The 14,776-nt window shown below is 39.2% G+C and overlaps 1 protein-coding gene across 1 annotated transcript in view; it reads left to right on the plus strand.

Annotated features, from left to right (window-relative positions):
* Nucleotides 1–14,776, plus strand: part of ascc3 (activating signal cointegrator 1 complex subunit 3) — a 283,422-nt gene that overhangs the window by 132,787 nt on the left and 135,859 nt on the right. The window contains exons 12-13 of the mRNA XM_062991400.1: nucleotides 3,752–3,928; nucleotides 4,025–4,096. Coding sequence (XP_062847470.1) covers nucleotides 3,752–3,928; nucleotides 4,025–4,096 — 249 coding nt within the window. The remainder of the gene's footprint in view (nucleotides 1–3,751; nucleotides 3,929–4,024; nucleotides 4,097–14,776) is intronic.

Genomic DNA, 14,776 nt, shown 5'->3' on the forward strand with positions numbered 1-14,776 from the left:
AGCTCCACATGTATCTGAGTTTATCTGGATTTCCCTCACTGTTTCACTTTTAAACTTGTGTTTTAAGTCCAGAGTTTAAAACTTATTGTGGTTTAATGTATTAAAAGAACAACACTGGAACACTAAACTTTTCTTAATTATTACTGATCAAGTTCTCTCCACTTATGAAATTCGTAGTTAAGTGCTGTTCGTACGGTCGCTTTTTTACTGTGTCACATCAAACAGTTCGTCTCATTTGAGAAGCTTTGAAAAGGTCAGTGGCAAACTGGGTCAAAGTTCAATAAAGTGAACTTTGAGCGCTGCAGAAAGTGCAAATATTGCGTGCGCAACGCGGCAAAAGTGTGCGGTGTGCGCCGCTTAGGGAATTGCAGCAGCAAGCTAAGCAGCACCGCCACACTCCATAGGAAACAACGGCACAACCGGTGCAAAATCAGTTTTGCCGCTTCACATGTAAATGTGCCCCTAGTGTAGTTAAACTGATGAGCAGATTGCTGCCTCTATATAGGAACATAATGCAAAACATCCACATCATTTCTGTAAAAAATAAATAAATAAAATACTCCACACTGCCACACAAACAGCTTCCGTTTGTGATTTTAATGCATGATGAATTTGTCTTTTATGATTTAAATAAGACAAAACATTTTTTTAACGTTTGGATTAGAACAGCAGTGCTGTAAGGGAAAGAATTTGTCGCATGTGCAATGAGGGCGAGTCTCAAATCAACAGTCCGAGCTCTGGTGTGTGATCAGTACTTCCTCTCTTAGGTCTCTCAGCATCAGCTCTTGGAAATACATTTAAATGACCTTTATGACCGACAGGCCTAATTGAACAATGACCGTCGGTTATCAGTTAGTCATTAACATGCCCAGCGGGTGGACAAACGAACAAAAACAACACATGGAAACAGACGTGGAATCTGAAGTGAACAGAATGATAAAGACAGCGGTGCAGGTCAGGTTTTAAGGTTAATGAACAGCGTTTTTAGCTTTAAAAGATTGTGACACCCGGCCATTAATTAGACAAGATTTCCTATCAACACGAGGCAGCTGAGGGGCCTTAAGGGAACGACGTGGCTTTACAGTTCCCATAAGGACAAACAGTGAGTGATCTGAATCGTAAGTAGGTACGAAAACAAAACAAAACACACACATGCTAGAAAAAGTAAGTACACCCTTTGGATTGACCTGCATTTCTGTGTTGATTACTAATGAAAAGTGGATAATTATTATCTGATTCACAAATCTAGACCAACACAATCCAGCTAAACTAACAGCACACAGTCAGTCGTACTGTTCACGTCGTTCATCAAACAGTTCTACAGTGCTGGCGAAAAAAAATAAGTGAACCCTTGAATTTAATAAGCTGCACTTCCACCAAACGTTTAAGGAGGAATTCTGAAACATGTTTACTTCTCCCTGAAAGTGTGAAACAGTTTGTCAATATTTCTGGGATGCCACAGCTTCCTGATGAGGTTAAAGTCTGGACTATGACTTGGTCACTACAAAACACAAAGGACACAGCACAGCAGATAGAAGTCTACCAATCTTTAGAAGTAATTTAATAATTAAAAGGTACAATGGAGCAGTGAGTAGCGCTGTTGCTTCACAGCGAGAAGGTCCTGGGTTTGATTCCCCGCCTGGGCTGCCAGGGTCCTTTGTGTTTGGGGTTTGCATGTTCTCCCAGTGTACATGTGGGTTTCCTTCGGGTACCCTGTTTTTTTTTCCTCCAAAATCATGCAGCCAGGCCAGATGAAGCTATTGAAATTATCCTATTTTTTGCCCAGTGAATCGGTCCCACCGTGACCCTGACCAGGTAAAAGTACACAATAGACAATAAATAAATAAATAATTAAATAAATTTAAAGAAATAAGGTGGTCCCAGCAATGGTCTAACTTTTCTTTCCTAAAACCCATGATTTATATCCTCTATTAACAGCTATATGTCAGTCACATGCGTCAAATAACAAGTTGAAGATATATTAACATTCATAATCTTCATTTTAGCAGGATATTGATCACAAATTTATTATTATTATTATAATAATAATAATAATAATAATAATAATAATTATTATTATTATTATTATTATTATTATTATTATTATTATTATTATTAATTATTATTATTATTATTATTATTATTATTAAGCAGTAGCTTCCTTTTATGAATGCAATACCATTCGTGTCATTGCCAGATGCCAGTCAAAACATGGGTGGAGCAGCATCATGCATAAAGCACACATACACAGCTCTAACTCAGAAAGCATTTCACCAGTTGTTACCAAACTTCATAAGCACATAACATAGGAGGATCATAGGCTATAGCAAAAATATGATGGAACTGCAGTGATGGATGGTGTTATAACATGCAAGATAATGTTATGCTAACAAAGTTTGTCCGATTGACATTAAATTTGGCGTAGTGTTCCTGTGTCCTCTCCTCATATAGGAGCTCTCCTATACTTACATACTGGGCCACATTGGGCTAAATAACACTTTTTTATTAACTCCCTTCTATTACGGTACTGAATAGCGGACAGCTAGAGTCATCGCGTTAGCCTAGCACGCTATTCCATGCACTATGGAAGCCCCAAAGGGTCAAAACATACTCACTTCGTGTAGAAACGTCCATCAAACCATTGTCACAATACAACCACAGAACCATTGTTACAGTTACAACACGCATACAAGTACGGTGGCTCATAAGAAACAAACCAGATATCGTTTAACCAAACGATCTACAATTACTACCAATTTGATAGGGCACCTAAAAAATAAACACTCAGCCGAATACATCGAGTTTATTATTATATGATGAGAAGAGGAACCGGCTGTCCACTAACACGGCAGAGATGCTGATTTTCCTCAAAAAGAAACTTCACTTTATTTTGAGTGTTCTAGTTTTACTACTACAATGCTGCACTAAGTTTGTTTACTTTTATTTTGTAAAAATAAAAGAACAATAAGCAATAGCTGTTAAACATATACATTGGATTAATTTGAATAACTGTAATGTACTTGAAGTGTGCACTGTGTGAACAGTATTATCTAGTTCTTATCTAGACAATATCTAGAAAATACAAGTATCGGTTTGAGACTCGGTATCGGATCGGGATCAAAATTAATGATCATTACTATTACACAGAGATTGTAGGTGCGTGGGTGGTGCAGTGGTCGATTACGTTAGCCCACTATCACTGGAACACTGGGATTGGTTTGCATCTCAGCATTGCTATTGCCTGGCTGGGTGTCTATACAGACTTGATTGGCTTTGTCTGAGGAACTGGGGTGGCCGAAGTCCCTCAATGGATTTGTGCCCCATCTGGGGTATTACTAGTGTTTTCTGGTGGAAGCGGACCTGCCATGACACTGACCAGGATAAAACAGTTGATGTAAATGTAAATAAATAATAAAAAAAAAAAAAAATAATATTAATAAACAATCCAAGCAGTAGCTGATATTTTATTATAAAACTTTATTATTTTGTTCTATTATAATTCATATGTATTGTTTATACTGGTTACCAGTTTAGGACTGTATAAAAATTTTAATCACATGATTCTTCCAGCAGTCAAATTAAATGTAGAGAAATGTTTGATCATTCGGAGTGAAATTCAGCTGGAGCTATTTTGATTGCAGGTAGCGTTCCAGCTCACTTATCTCTCCTTAAATGCGCTGTAAATGTCAGATGTTGTTAAATTCTCTCGTTTTGCTGGGAGCTCGGTGTAACATTTTTTTTTCTTCTGCAGGTGGAATCAACACAGAGTATGATTCGCATTCTGGGCCTGTCTGCCACTTTACCTAATTATCTGGACGTGGCTTCATTCCTGCACGTCAACCCCTACATCGGCCTGTTCTTCTTCGACAGCCGCTTCCGCCCTGTTCCACTCGGACAAACCTTTATTGGTGTTAAGACCACAAATAAGGTAAGATATAGATGCCACAGGGGTTATTCACCACAGCATAAACCCTGGACTCATGTACAAACAGTAAACACTCTCTGTATGTTGTGTGTGTGTCAGATCCAGCAGCTTCATGACATGGAGGAGGTTTGTTACGAGAAAGTACTGAAGCAGATTAAAGCTGGGCATCAGGTAAGCTGTGTGTGTGTGTGTGTCGTGATGGGTGGATTTTGAAATAATTGAATGTTGTTAAATTAAAATGCATTTTTGTATTGCTGGCATGTTTTATTGTATGTAGAGATGTTAAAATGGTTTAAATGGAAATCAAGGCCACTGTGTGATGCTTTACTTGTTTACAGTCCACTTCAGACTACAGCTTTAGTAAATTTAAAAGCTCTCACACTTGCTCATTGTACTGCCCCGCAGTGTTAGAAATAGAGATACATGAGTACCGATACTGGTATCGGGTATTTGCCCGATACCGCGCTCATTAACTTGTACTCGTACTCGCAAACGAGGCTCCGATACTAAACATCCGATACTGTGTGCCTAGTGCACGTTGCTGCGTTTTGCCCTGATTTTCGCTCGGCGACTGGTCGGCGCTAGATTTGCCGGCTCGGGAGCAACTCGGCGTTCGCTCGGCGATCAAAACTCGGCTCTCGATCGCTAAGTGTGAACTATCCAACAACTCGATCCGACCGGCTCGCCGAGTTCTCTAGCACGTCAGATATCTGATCTGAGATGTGCGACTGGGAATGAGTGCCAGGTCGAACAGCCAATGGGAACGCAGGATACGGTGTGAGGGGAAACGCAGGAGAGGAGTGTAAACAGGTGGGACAGGGGGATAATATAGTTTATATCAGAATACATCAGCACACACACACGTTTTACAGTATTTCTGACCTGATCGTTCTCTACAAAACATAACACACAACAAAACGCCAACATTGCAAAAATATTTATTCACCTCCAACTCACTACAGAACAATCCATGCTATTCGTGTTGCCAAATCCTCTCAGATTCATTTATTTTTCCTCCTTGATTTCATCACATAAGCGCGCAAACACTTTGATCACTCGCTACTTGTTGACGTGCATTTTTGGACGTGGTATCATTAAACTTCTCGTCACTTCTCACGTGTATTTTTGTTTAAAAAAAAAAACGGTATTCTAAATAGGTATCGGTATCGGTATCGGCAGGTACAAAAATACATGTACTTGTACTCGTACTCGGTTGGGAAAAAATGGTATCGATGCATCCCTAGTTAGAAATACTGAAATTCGTTGTTTTTAGAGATGGTATTGGTAGGGTACATTCATCTATACACCCATCCACCTACACAATTATCCATCCATCCATCCATCCATCCATCAGTCTATCTATCCATCTATTCATTCATCCTATTATATATCCATCCATTGATCCATTTTGTTGTTGCTCCATCCATCCATCAATACATCCATCCATTTGTCTATCTATTCATCTATCCATCCTATTATATATCTATCCTATTATATATTCATTCATCCATTCATTCTATTATATATCTATCCTATTATATATTCATTCATCCATTCATTCTATTATATATCTATCCTATTATATATTCATTCATCCATTCATTCTATTATATATCTATCCTATTATATATTCATTCATCCATTCATCCTATTATATATCTATCCTATTATATATTCATTCATCCATTCATTCTATTATATATCTATCCTATTATATATTCATTCATCCATTCATTCTATTATATATCTATCCTATTATATATTCATTCATCCATTCATTCTATTATATATCTATCCTATTATATATTCATTCATCCATTCATTCTATTATATATCTATCCTATTATATATTCATTCATCCATTCATTTTATTATTTTTCTATTTATCCGTCCATCCATCAATCCATTTATTCATCCATCCATCCATTCATCTATCTATTTTAGATCTATCCATTCTATTATTTTTCCATTTGTTCCATCCATCCATCCATCCATTCATCTATCTATTTTAGATCTATCCATTCTATTATTTTTCCATTTGTTCCATCCATCCATCCATCCATTTATCCATCCATTTATTTTATTATTTATCCTTCAGTTCTATTTTTTATCTGTCTATCTATCCATCCACCCATCCATCCGTTCGTCCATCCGTCCATCCATCCATATAAAACCCTGAATTATTGGATGCCAGTAAACAGCTTTGACATTAAACATTTGTTTAGTGTCTGTGTCTGTGTCACCAGTATTTTGTAATCGTGATGTTTTTACCCAAACAAAGTATTCCAAGTGTTCCAAGGACCTAGGTTTTTTTTAATCAAGTGTGAAACTGACCTCATACTTAACCTTGATCTGTTTATTGTGTTTATTGAACAACAAATATTGTTTACCTGATTTGTCTAATAATGCTTTATATGTTTTAGTTTTTTGCTATATGGGTGGAAGCTAAAAAGGTAGATTAATTTCGTCCCTGCATTCTGCATTGATGCAGCAGTAAAATAAATGACGTAAAATCATCAAGCCTTTCATTGTATGTATTCTAACAGTCACTACTGCTAGTTATTGTCACTGTTTAATGGTTATTACTTGGGTATTTTTTACAGTTACTAGTTTTACTTTTACTATGAGCAAACTGTTCAGTGATTAGTGATCGAAAGCTGTGTGTTAATACAGTAGGAGTGAGTGAAGAATGCAAGCTGCTTGTATTAACCTCAGACTTTGGAGTTAATGGGAGACGGGTTCATCCTCGCTTACTTTTCCAGGCTACAGATTTAAAAGGATCTTACACAAAGCTCATCTTTTGTCAGGTCTGTATTAAGTAGAATAAAGATTCTGTGTGTCTGAAGGGTTTCAGTTGCTGATAATGCTTAATTAAATCAGACAAAGAGAAGCTGATCTGATCTGATCTGATGCAACAGAGCGACTTCTCCTCTCCCGGCCAATTTGTGACTCATGCCTGAACTCATCACTGAATCAATGACAGAACAGAGGCTTACCCAACACATGCTTACTTATGGAACTGCTCGCTCGCTTAATTCTTCTGGTTAATCTGTTTATGGTTTCCTTTTTACTGTCAGCCAACATATACAATCATGTTGGAATGCCGGGATTTTATGTTTTTTAAGTACAGTAAAGACTACTGGCAGTGTAAGGGCGCAGTCACATAAGATGCAGCAAAACCGGTGCTGTGTTCGGCTCACGATTTTTGCGCTTACCGTGGCGCTCAAAGTTCACCTGATCAAACTCTGACCCAGTTTACCACTGACCTTTTCAAAGCACCTTCAATGAGTAGAACTGTTTGATATGAAGCAGTAAAAGCCACTCAGGCAGAACGAACAACGTGTTTAACGTGAACAAAACTTAACATGACCAAGGAATTCAATTAGTGGAGATAATTAAGAGAAGTTTAGTGTTACTATGGCATTCTTTTAATACATTAAACCATATTAACCTTTACGATAAGCGTTTAGACTCTCAGAAAAGCTGATTCTCACAATTTCTTAGAACCCCGAGATGTAACACAAGTTTAAAAGTGAAACAGGCCGCTCAGGGGGCGCAGCGGTAAAACATGCTAGCGCACCAGAGCTGGGTTCTCGAAAACATCGTATCGAATCTCAGCTCTGCCATCCATCTGGACTTGGCAGCTACATGAACAACGATTGGCTGTTGTCCATAGGGTAGGATAAGCCGGATTGGGACTCCTCATGACTAAGCGGATAACAACCTCTGCTGGCTGGTTGATGGCGCCTGCACAAAGTCGAGGATTAATGCATTGATCGGGGTGTGCACAAGGCTGATCCGCATTAGAACTTGCCTCATGCAGGTGAAAAGATGCAGTCGGCTACTGCACACGTGTCGGAGGGAGCGTGTGTTAATCACGGCTCTCCTCAAGTGAAACAGGAGGAAAGTACAGCTAAACACAGATACATGTGGAGCTTTCAGAGGGACTTTGACGGTTATTCCACACTAAGCCAGATCTGTCTCATATCCGTGCTTTGATGACGTTTTACTGCACCACTCAAGCCAAGTGAGCGGTGAGCAAAGTAGCGGTTTGCTCTGTAGTTTGCGGTGAGCAAAGTGCAAAATGCTTCTGTGAAGTCTTTTCTCAAAAAGATTCCTTTTTGGAAAATATCAGAATTATTGAATAATATCAGTATTATGTATTTATAATACATTAGTTACATTTATACAACATGCTAACCTCTGAAGGAAAATAAGAAGATAATAAGTCTTCAGGTACTTATATTTTTAGGGCAGTCATGCAACTGCTAATATGGCCTAACTATAGGTGACAACTGATCTATTTCTAAGGGTACATGTAAATATAGTAGGAGTTTGCTGAAGATGAAACTGTGATGGCAACTGTTAACAGCAGCAGAAGAAATAACACTATTTAAGGTTTGTCTTTTGTGATTGTGGTCTTTGATTTTTGTAGCCTAGTTTCATTATTTTTTTCTATTTCATGGCAATCTATTGTGGTTGGGTTTTAAATAGTTTTTGTATTGTCTCAGTCTAGTGGTGGTTATGTGTTATGTTGATCAATCATAACCATAAACCATAAAACCCTTATACACTGACAAGGCATAGCATTATGACCACTGACAGGTGAAGGCTGGCCCGTGTGGTCTGATCCGACAGACAAGCTACTGTAACTCAGATTGCTGAAGAAGTTAATGCTGGTTCTGATAGAAAGGTGTCAGAATACACAGTGCATCACAGTTTGTTGCGTATGGGGCAGCAAAAGTGGGACCAACACAATATTAGGAAGGTGGTCATAATGTAATACCTAATCGGTATATATATAAAGGCAATTAATTTTTTAACCACATGACACCCATACATTGAGATATCATCACACAGTAAATATTCCATACAAATATCTATATCGTTTTTGTGAATCAACATAGTAACTTGGGTGCCGTCCAGTCAAAAATCGACTTCTAAATCAACATTGTGTCTAAACTATATCAGAGCTGAAGGTGACCTTTTTCCTTAGAAATCTGCAGACTTAATCCTTTATTGCTTGCACTAGAATATATAATTGAAATGCAGTTTTGCAGAAGTTTGGCATTAAGAGTACACCTGGGGATAAATACACAGAAAATAATGTCAGCCCTGTTGCTCTTCATTTTCCAGAGATATTAAGCTGACAGTGTAGTGAATTGTGCGTTTTTACTCTTTGGGGTAGAGTCACGACAAGAGCTGCAAATCTGGAACTAGTTGACAGATTTTTAGAATCTGCTGGATTTTTCCATAAATGGGTCCCCATTACATAATACTGTAGACAAAAATTCATAAGATTATACACCGATCAGCCATAACACCACCTCCTTGTTGCTTTTATCAGCTCCACTTACCATAAAGAAGCACTTTGCAGTTCTATCCATCTGTTTCTCTACATACTTTGTTAGCCCCGTCTCATGCTGTTCTTCAATGGTCAGGACTCTTCCAGGACCACCACAGAGCAGGTATTATTTAGGTGGTGGATCATTCTCAGCACTGCAGTGACACTGACATGGTGCTGGTGTGTTAGTGTGTGTTGTGCTGGTATGAGTGGATAAGACACAGCAGCACTGATGGAGTTTTTAAACACCTCACTGTCACTGCTGGACTGAGAATAGTCCACCAACCAAAAAAACATCCAGCCAACAGCACCCAGTGTACAGCGTCCTGTGACCACAGATGGAGGTCTAGAAGATGACCGACTCAAACAGCAGCAATAGATAAGCGATCGTCTCTGACTTTACATCTACAAGGTGGACCAACTAGGTAGTAGTGTCTAATAGAGTGGACAGTGAGTGGACACTTTAAAAACTCCAGCAGCGCTGCTGTGTCTGATCCACTCATACCAGCACAACACACACTAACACACCACCACCATGTCAGTGTCACTGCAGTGCTGAGAATGATCCACCACCCAAATAATACCTGCTCTGTGGTGGTCCTGACCATTGAAGAACAGGGTGAAAGCAGGTAAAAAAAAAAAGGGTTTTTTTCTCAAATTAATATAATTCTGGAAGTATTAATGCTAATGAAATTAAACTGATTAACTGCAACAGTGATCACATCATCGTGCTGACTGCAAATGTTCATTGTTTCATATCGTTCAGCTTCAGGCCAAGAATCAAGGTTGCTATATGCAGCCCCAGAGCTATTAAAGAACGTGCTGGTACGTGCTGATCTGGGTTCTATAGCCAGAAAACTGTAATTCAGCAGCACTTTACTCATAAGCTGAAGGACTTTTGCTCGAGTGATGAAATGAAGTGAGGCTGAAAACAGTTTCTTCAGGTGAAGCACTCACCACGCTATTTTACTATAAATATCTCACCATTATACGCTCGCATCACTACAGCTTATTGAACACTTTTAAATTGAAAAATGATTGACTATTGACTGTCGCAGGCAGATTATGTGCTAAGAGCCTGTGTGTGTGCATATGTGTGTGCGCATGTGTGTGTGTGTGTGTGTGGAGGGGTTTTGAGGCAATGAGAGACACAGGAAACTCATTATTGGGAGCAGATAGGCAGAATAAGAGCAGAATTCACAGGCTTTTCTCTCACTTTTTGGGTAGGTAGGTCTGGAAAAGTAAAAGCTGACAGGGCCAAGCACATGTCAAGCAAACACTGCGTCATCAAAAGTGTGTGGACGGCCACTCAGGTGGTGCAGCGGTAAAATACGCTAGCACACCAGAGCTGGGATTTCGAATACATCGTATCGAATCTGCCATCCGGCTGGGCTGGGCGGCTATATGAACAACGTTTGGCTGTTGTTCATCCAGGTAGGGAGCCGGATAGGGACCTCGTAACTGATGCAGTTACGATCTCTGCTGGCTGTCAGTTCGCTCTCCTCAATCAGGTGCGGGGGGTAGCACCAGTAGATAGGAAGCATAACGCAATCGGGTAAGAATTGGACGCGTAAACGTGTGGACATGTAAACATGAGCTCATTTGATATTTCATTCCAAAACCATGGGCATTAACATGGAATCCCACCCCACAACATTGAAAGCCACTAGAAAGGCTGTCTACCAGAATTTGGAGTGTGTATTTAAAATCTGAGATCGTCCAATAGAATCTGAGACACTAACAACGGACTACAAAATCTGGCTCACAGTCGACTTTCAAGTTTATCCCAAAGGTGTTGTGTGGGGTTCCATCAGTGCTTTGTCCAGGCCGCTACATCAATCTTAACAAATCATGTCTTTATAGACCCTGCTTTGGGCACACGGCCACAACCATAGTGGAACAGTAAAGAGCCTTCCTAAAAGTCCTGCCAAAAAGATGAAAGCATATTATTTATTTTATATAATATATTTATACACCTATTAGCAATAATACGAAGGTTCTTCAAAAAAGTTTCCGTACTTTTTTTAAACTCTATTTATTAAGAATTTTACTTTTTCACTCCATCACTTCTCTACACAGTCATTTTCCTTTGTGATGCATTTTTCCAGCCTCGTACCAACTTTTTAATGCCATCAGCAAAATATGTTTTTGATTGAGCGTGTAGCCACTGATGCAGCGCTGCTTTAACATCATCATCACATGAAAATATTCTTCCTCTTAAAGCTTCTTTGAGCATCCAAAAAAGTGAAAATCAGATGGAGCTAAATCCAGACTATAAGCGTCTCTTAGTCTCTCGGACACGACCGATTACTCCTCCTCCCACCCTCACTATTTCCAACCAAAATATAAAAGTGTGGAAACTTTTTGAAGATCCCTCGTATTTAGAAATAGATGTCTATGTACTTTTCTACATCTGTAAATTTGATGCTCAGGAAAGATACGCATCAAGGCTCTTCTCTGTACCAGCACCCAAGTGATGGAACAAGCTTTCCTTGTCTTTCCGAACATCTTGTCCTAAAAAGACGAGTTAAAGCCTTCATCACCTCTTTACTAAACACTTAAGCTGAGAACCAACATGTACTTACTAGGGCTGGCTCGATACCACTTTTTCATGTCCGATACCCATACTGCAAATTGAGTATCTGCCGATACCCACACCAATCTGATACCGTCATTTCTCCTCTCAAACAACTAAGCAGTAATAATACATGTCTCGATGCACCATGGTTAAACTAGCTATCTAAATAACAACGCTCAGACTGTGAAACAAATATTCTAAAGGAATAAATACAGAACCTACAACATCACACTTATACAAAAGTGTGACGTGTTTACGTGACACATCTCACCTTCTGGCGTGTCATCCAAAGTGTCTACAATTGGAAGATGTGGATGTCAATCAAACGTGATGGACCAATTAGAATTGAAGCATGGTTTGGTTGAGATTTTCCATTAAAGGGAAACGGTGTAGTTTGTTTTTGATCATAGCACTAATGGATTAATGGTTGAGGATGTGAGAGATCTCCAAGCTGGGACAAGACGTTTTCTTTATCTCAGATGAGTGATTTATCATTTATAAGGTTATTTTTATTGTGTTTAAACAGTGTGTTTAGATGTGGCAGTAGTAGATGATTTTTTAAAATGTTTAAGTAGATCAGTGTGTTTAAATTTCTGAATGGCTGTTGCGGATGAGTTGTAGAACAGTGGCACATGTTAATGATGTCATCAAGATGCACCTTGTTACGGCAGTTGCCGAGTGAGCTGGCAATAAACGGCGCTCTGTTGGAACATACTGTATCTTTGTGTGTTATTTGCTTTACACACAAACAATGGCCTTATTTACATTATTGTTATTTACATTAAGTGTTATTCACATTAAGCAACAGTATCGGATCAGATTACAAGTTTTTTTTCCTTTCGATATCCGATCCAGTGATTTGGGCCAATATCGGACCGAGAGTATCGGATCGGTGCCAGCCCTAGTACTTACTATGTTTACTATGGAAGCTCTTCTGTAAGTCGCTCTGGATAAGAGCGTCTGCTAAATGCCGAAAATTTAAATGAAAGGAGAGTTTGTTGGATGGTTTTCCTTCTTCTTTTTTTGTAAAATGCAGATCGTAGATACAAATGTACTGTGCTTTCGTATCACGTTTTTGTCCCTGTTAAAGCCAAACTTCCATTTTATTGTCAGTGTCCTTTTGTAGTGTTTATGGGCCGAGTTGAAAGACGTTGGAGGCCTTTGTTTCATAAATTCATTTGATTGCAAATGGAAAATGTGTGTAATTTTGCAAAGAAAGAGTGATTGATACAAACTCTGTCTTAAATAAGAGAAAAATGAAATTTAAGTATATTCAGATATCCCTAGACTTTTGGCCATGACTGTATATAGACCATATCCCCGGTGCCGACTAAGGCAGTTAAAGCTGAAGGTAACGCTGATTGTTCTATTTTAAGCACTGGAGGAAAGGAGAGCGTTTAGGCTATGCTGTATGTCTCTATACACCAATCAGCCATAACATTAAAACCACCTCCTTGTTTCTTCACTCACTGTCCTTTTTATCAGCTCCACTTACCATATAGAAGCACTTTGTAGTTCTACAATTACTGACTGTAGTCCATCTGTTTCTCTGCATGCTTTGTTAGCCCCCTTTCATGCTGTTCTTCAATGGTCAGGACCACCACAGAGCAGGTATTATTTAGGTGGTGGATCATTCTCAGCACTGCAGTGACACTGACATGGTGGTGCTGTGTTAGTGTGTGGATAAGACACAGCAGCGCTGCTGGAGTTTTTAAACACCTCACTGTCAGTGCTGGACTGAGAATAGTCCACCAACCAAAAACATCCAGCCAACAGCGCTACGTGGGCAGCGTCCTGTGACCAGTGATGAAGGTCTAGAAAATGACCAACTTAAACAGCAGCAAAAGATGAGCAATCGTCTCTGACTTTACATCTACAAGGTGGACCAACTAGGTAGGAGTGTCTAATAGAGTGGACAGTGAGTGGACACGGTATTTAAAAACTCCAGCAGCACTGCTGTGTCTGATCCACTCATTTCAGCACAACACACACTAACACACCACCACCATGTCAGTGTCACTGCAGTGCTGAGAATGATCCAACACCTAAATAATACCTGCTCTGTGGTGGTCCTGTAGGGATCCAGACCATCGAAGAACAGCAGGGTAAAAGCAGGATTAAAAGGTATGTAGAGAAATAGATGGACTACAGTCAGTAATTGTAGAACTACAAAGGGCTTCTGTATGGTAGGTGGAGCTGATAAAATGGACAGTGAGTGTAGAAGCAAGGAGGTGGTTTTAATGTAATGGCTGATCAGTATATAATCACATACACTCAGACTTTTCTCACCGTGTGCATATAGACCATATCCCCGGTGCCGACTAAGGCAGTTAAAGCTGAAGTTAAAGCTGATTGTTCTATTTTAAGCACTGGAGAAGAGGAGAGCGTTTAGGCTACGCTGTATGTCTGTATATATTTGTACGTTTCAGGCATGCTGCCACAGCGCCGTAGAGCAGATCTTCTCTCTCAGCTTGATATTAAATTGTCAGAACTGCTGGTGACATGTATTAATTTCATCTGGGAGCATGATGGATGGAATTTTCTTTATGAAATATCCCCTTTAGCTCTTGTGTTAAGACCTGGGCCGGCAGACAGAAGGCAGACGGAACATTAATAAGCTTCAGGAAGATTCCACTTGCAACTTGAGCCTTTGGTCCCTCATGGCTTTTATGGGATAAAAACAACTCAATATTTCTTACAGTCAGTGGAAGTTTGCATACGTCTTATCCAAAAACAAACAAAACATAATTTCTTAACCGTTTATTCATATTACCCAGTCCAACATATTTATGCACATGCAAACGCTAGATTAAAAACAGTTACTTTATTAATTATTAATATAATCTATTGAATAACCATCGTGCATCATATTTGATATCTTTTCTTGGTTAAAATCTTTCAACTTGAAAGTGTTCACTGAATTGTTAAG

Source organism: Trichomycterus rosablanca, chromosome 3, assembly GCF_030014385.1.
Source record: "Trichomycterus rosablanca isolate fTriRos1 chromosome 3, fTriRos1.hap1, whole genome shotgun sequence".
In the NCBI taxonomy this organism is placed as follows: domain Eukaryota; kingdom Metazoa; phylum Chordata; class Actinopteri; order Siluriformes; family Trichomycteridae; genus Trichomycterus; species Trichomycterus rosablanca.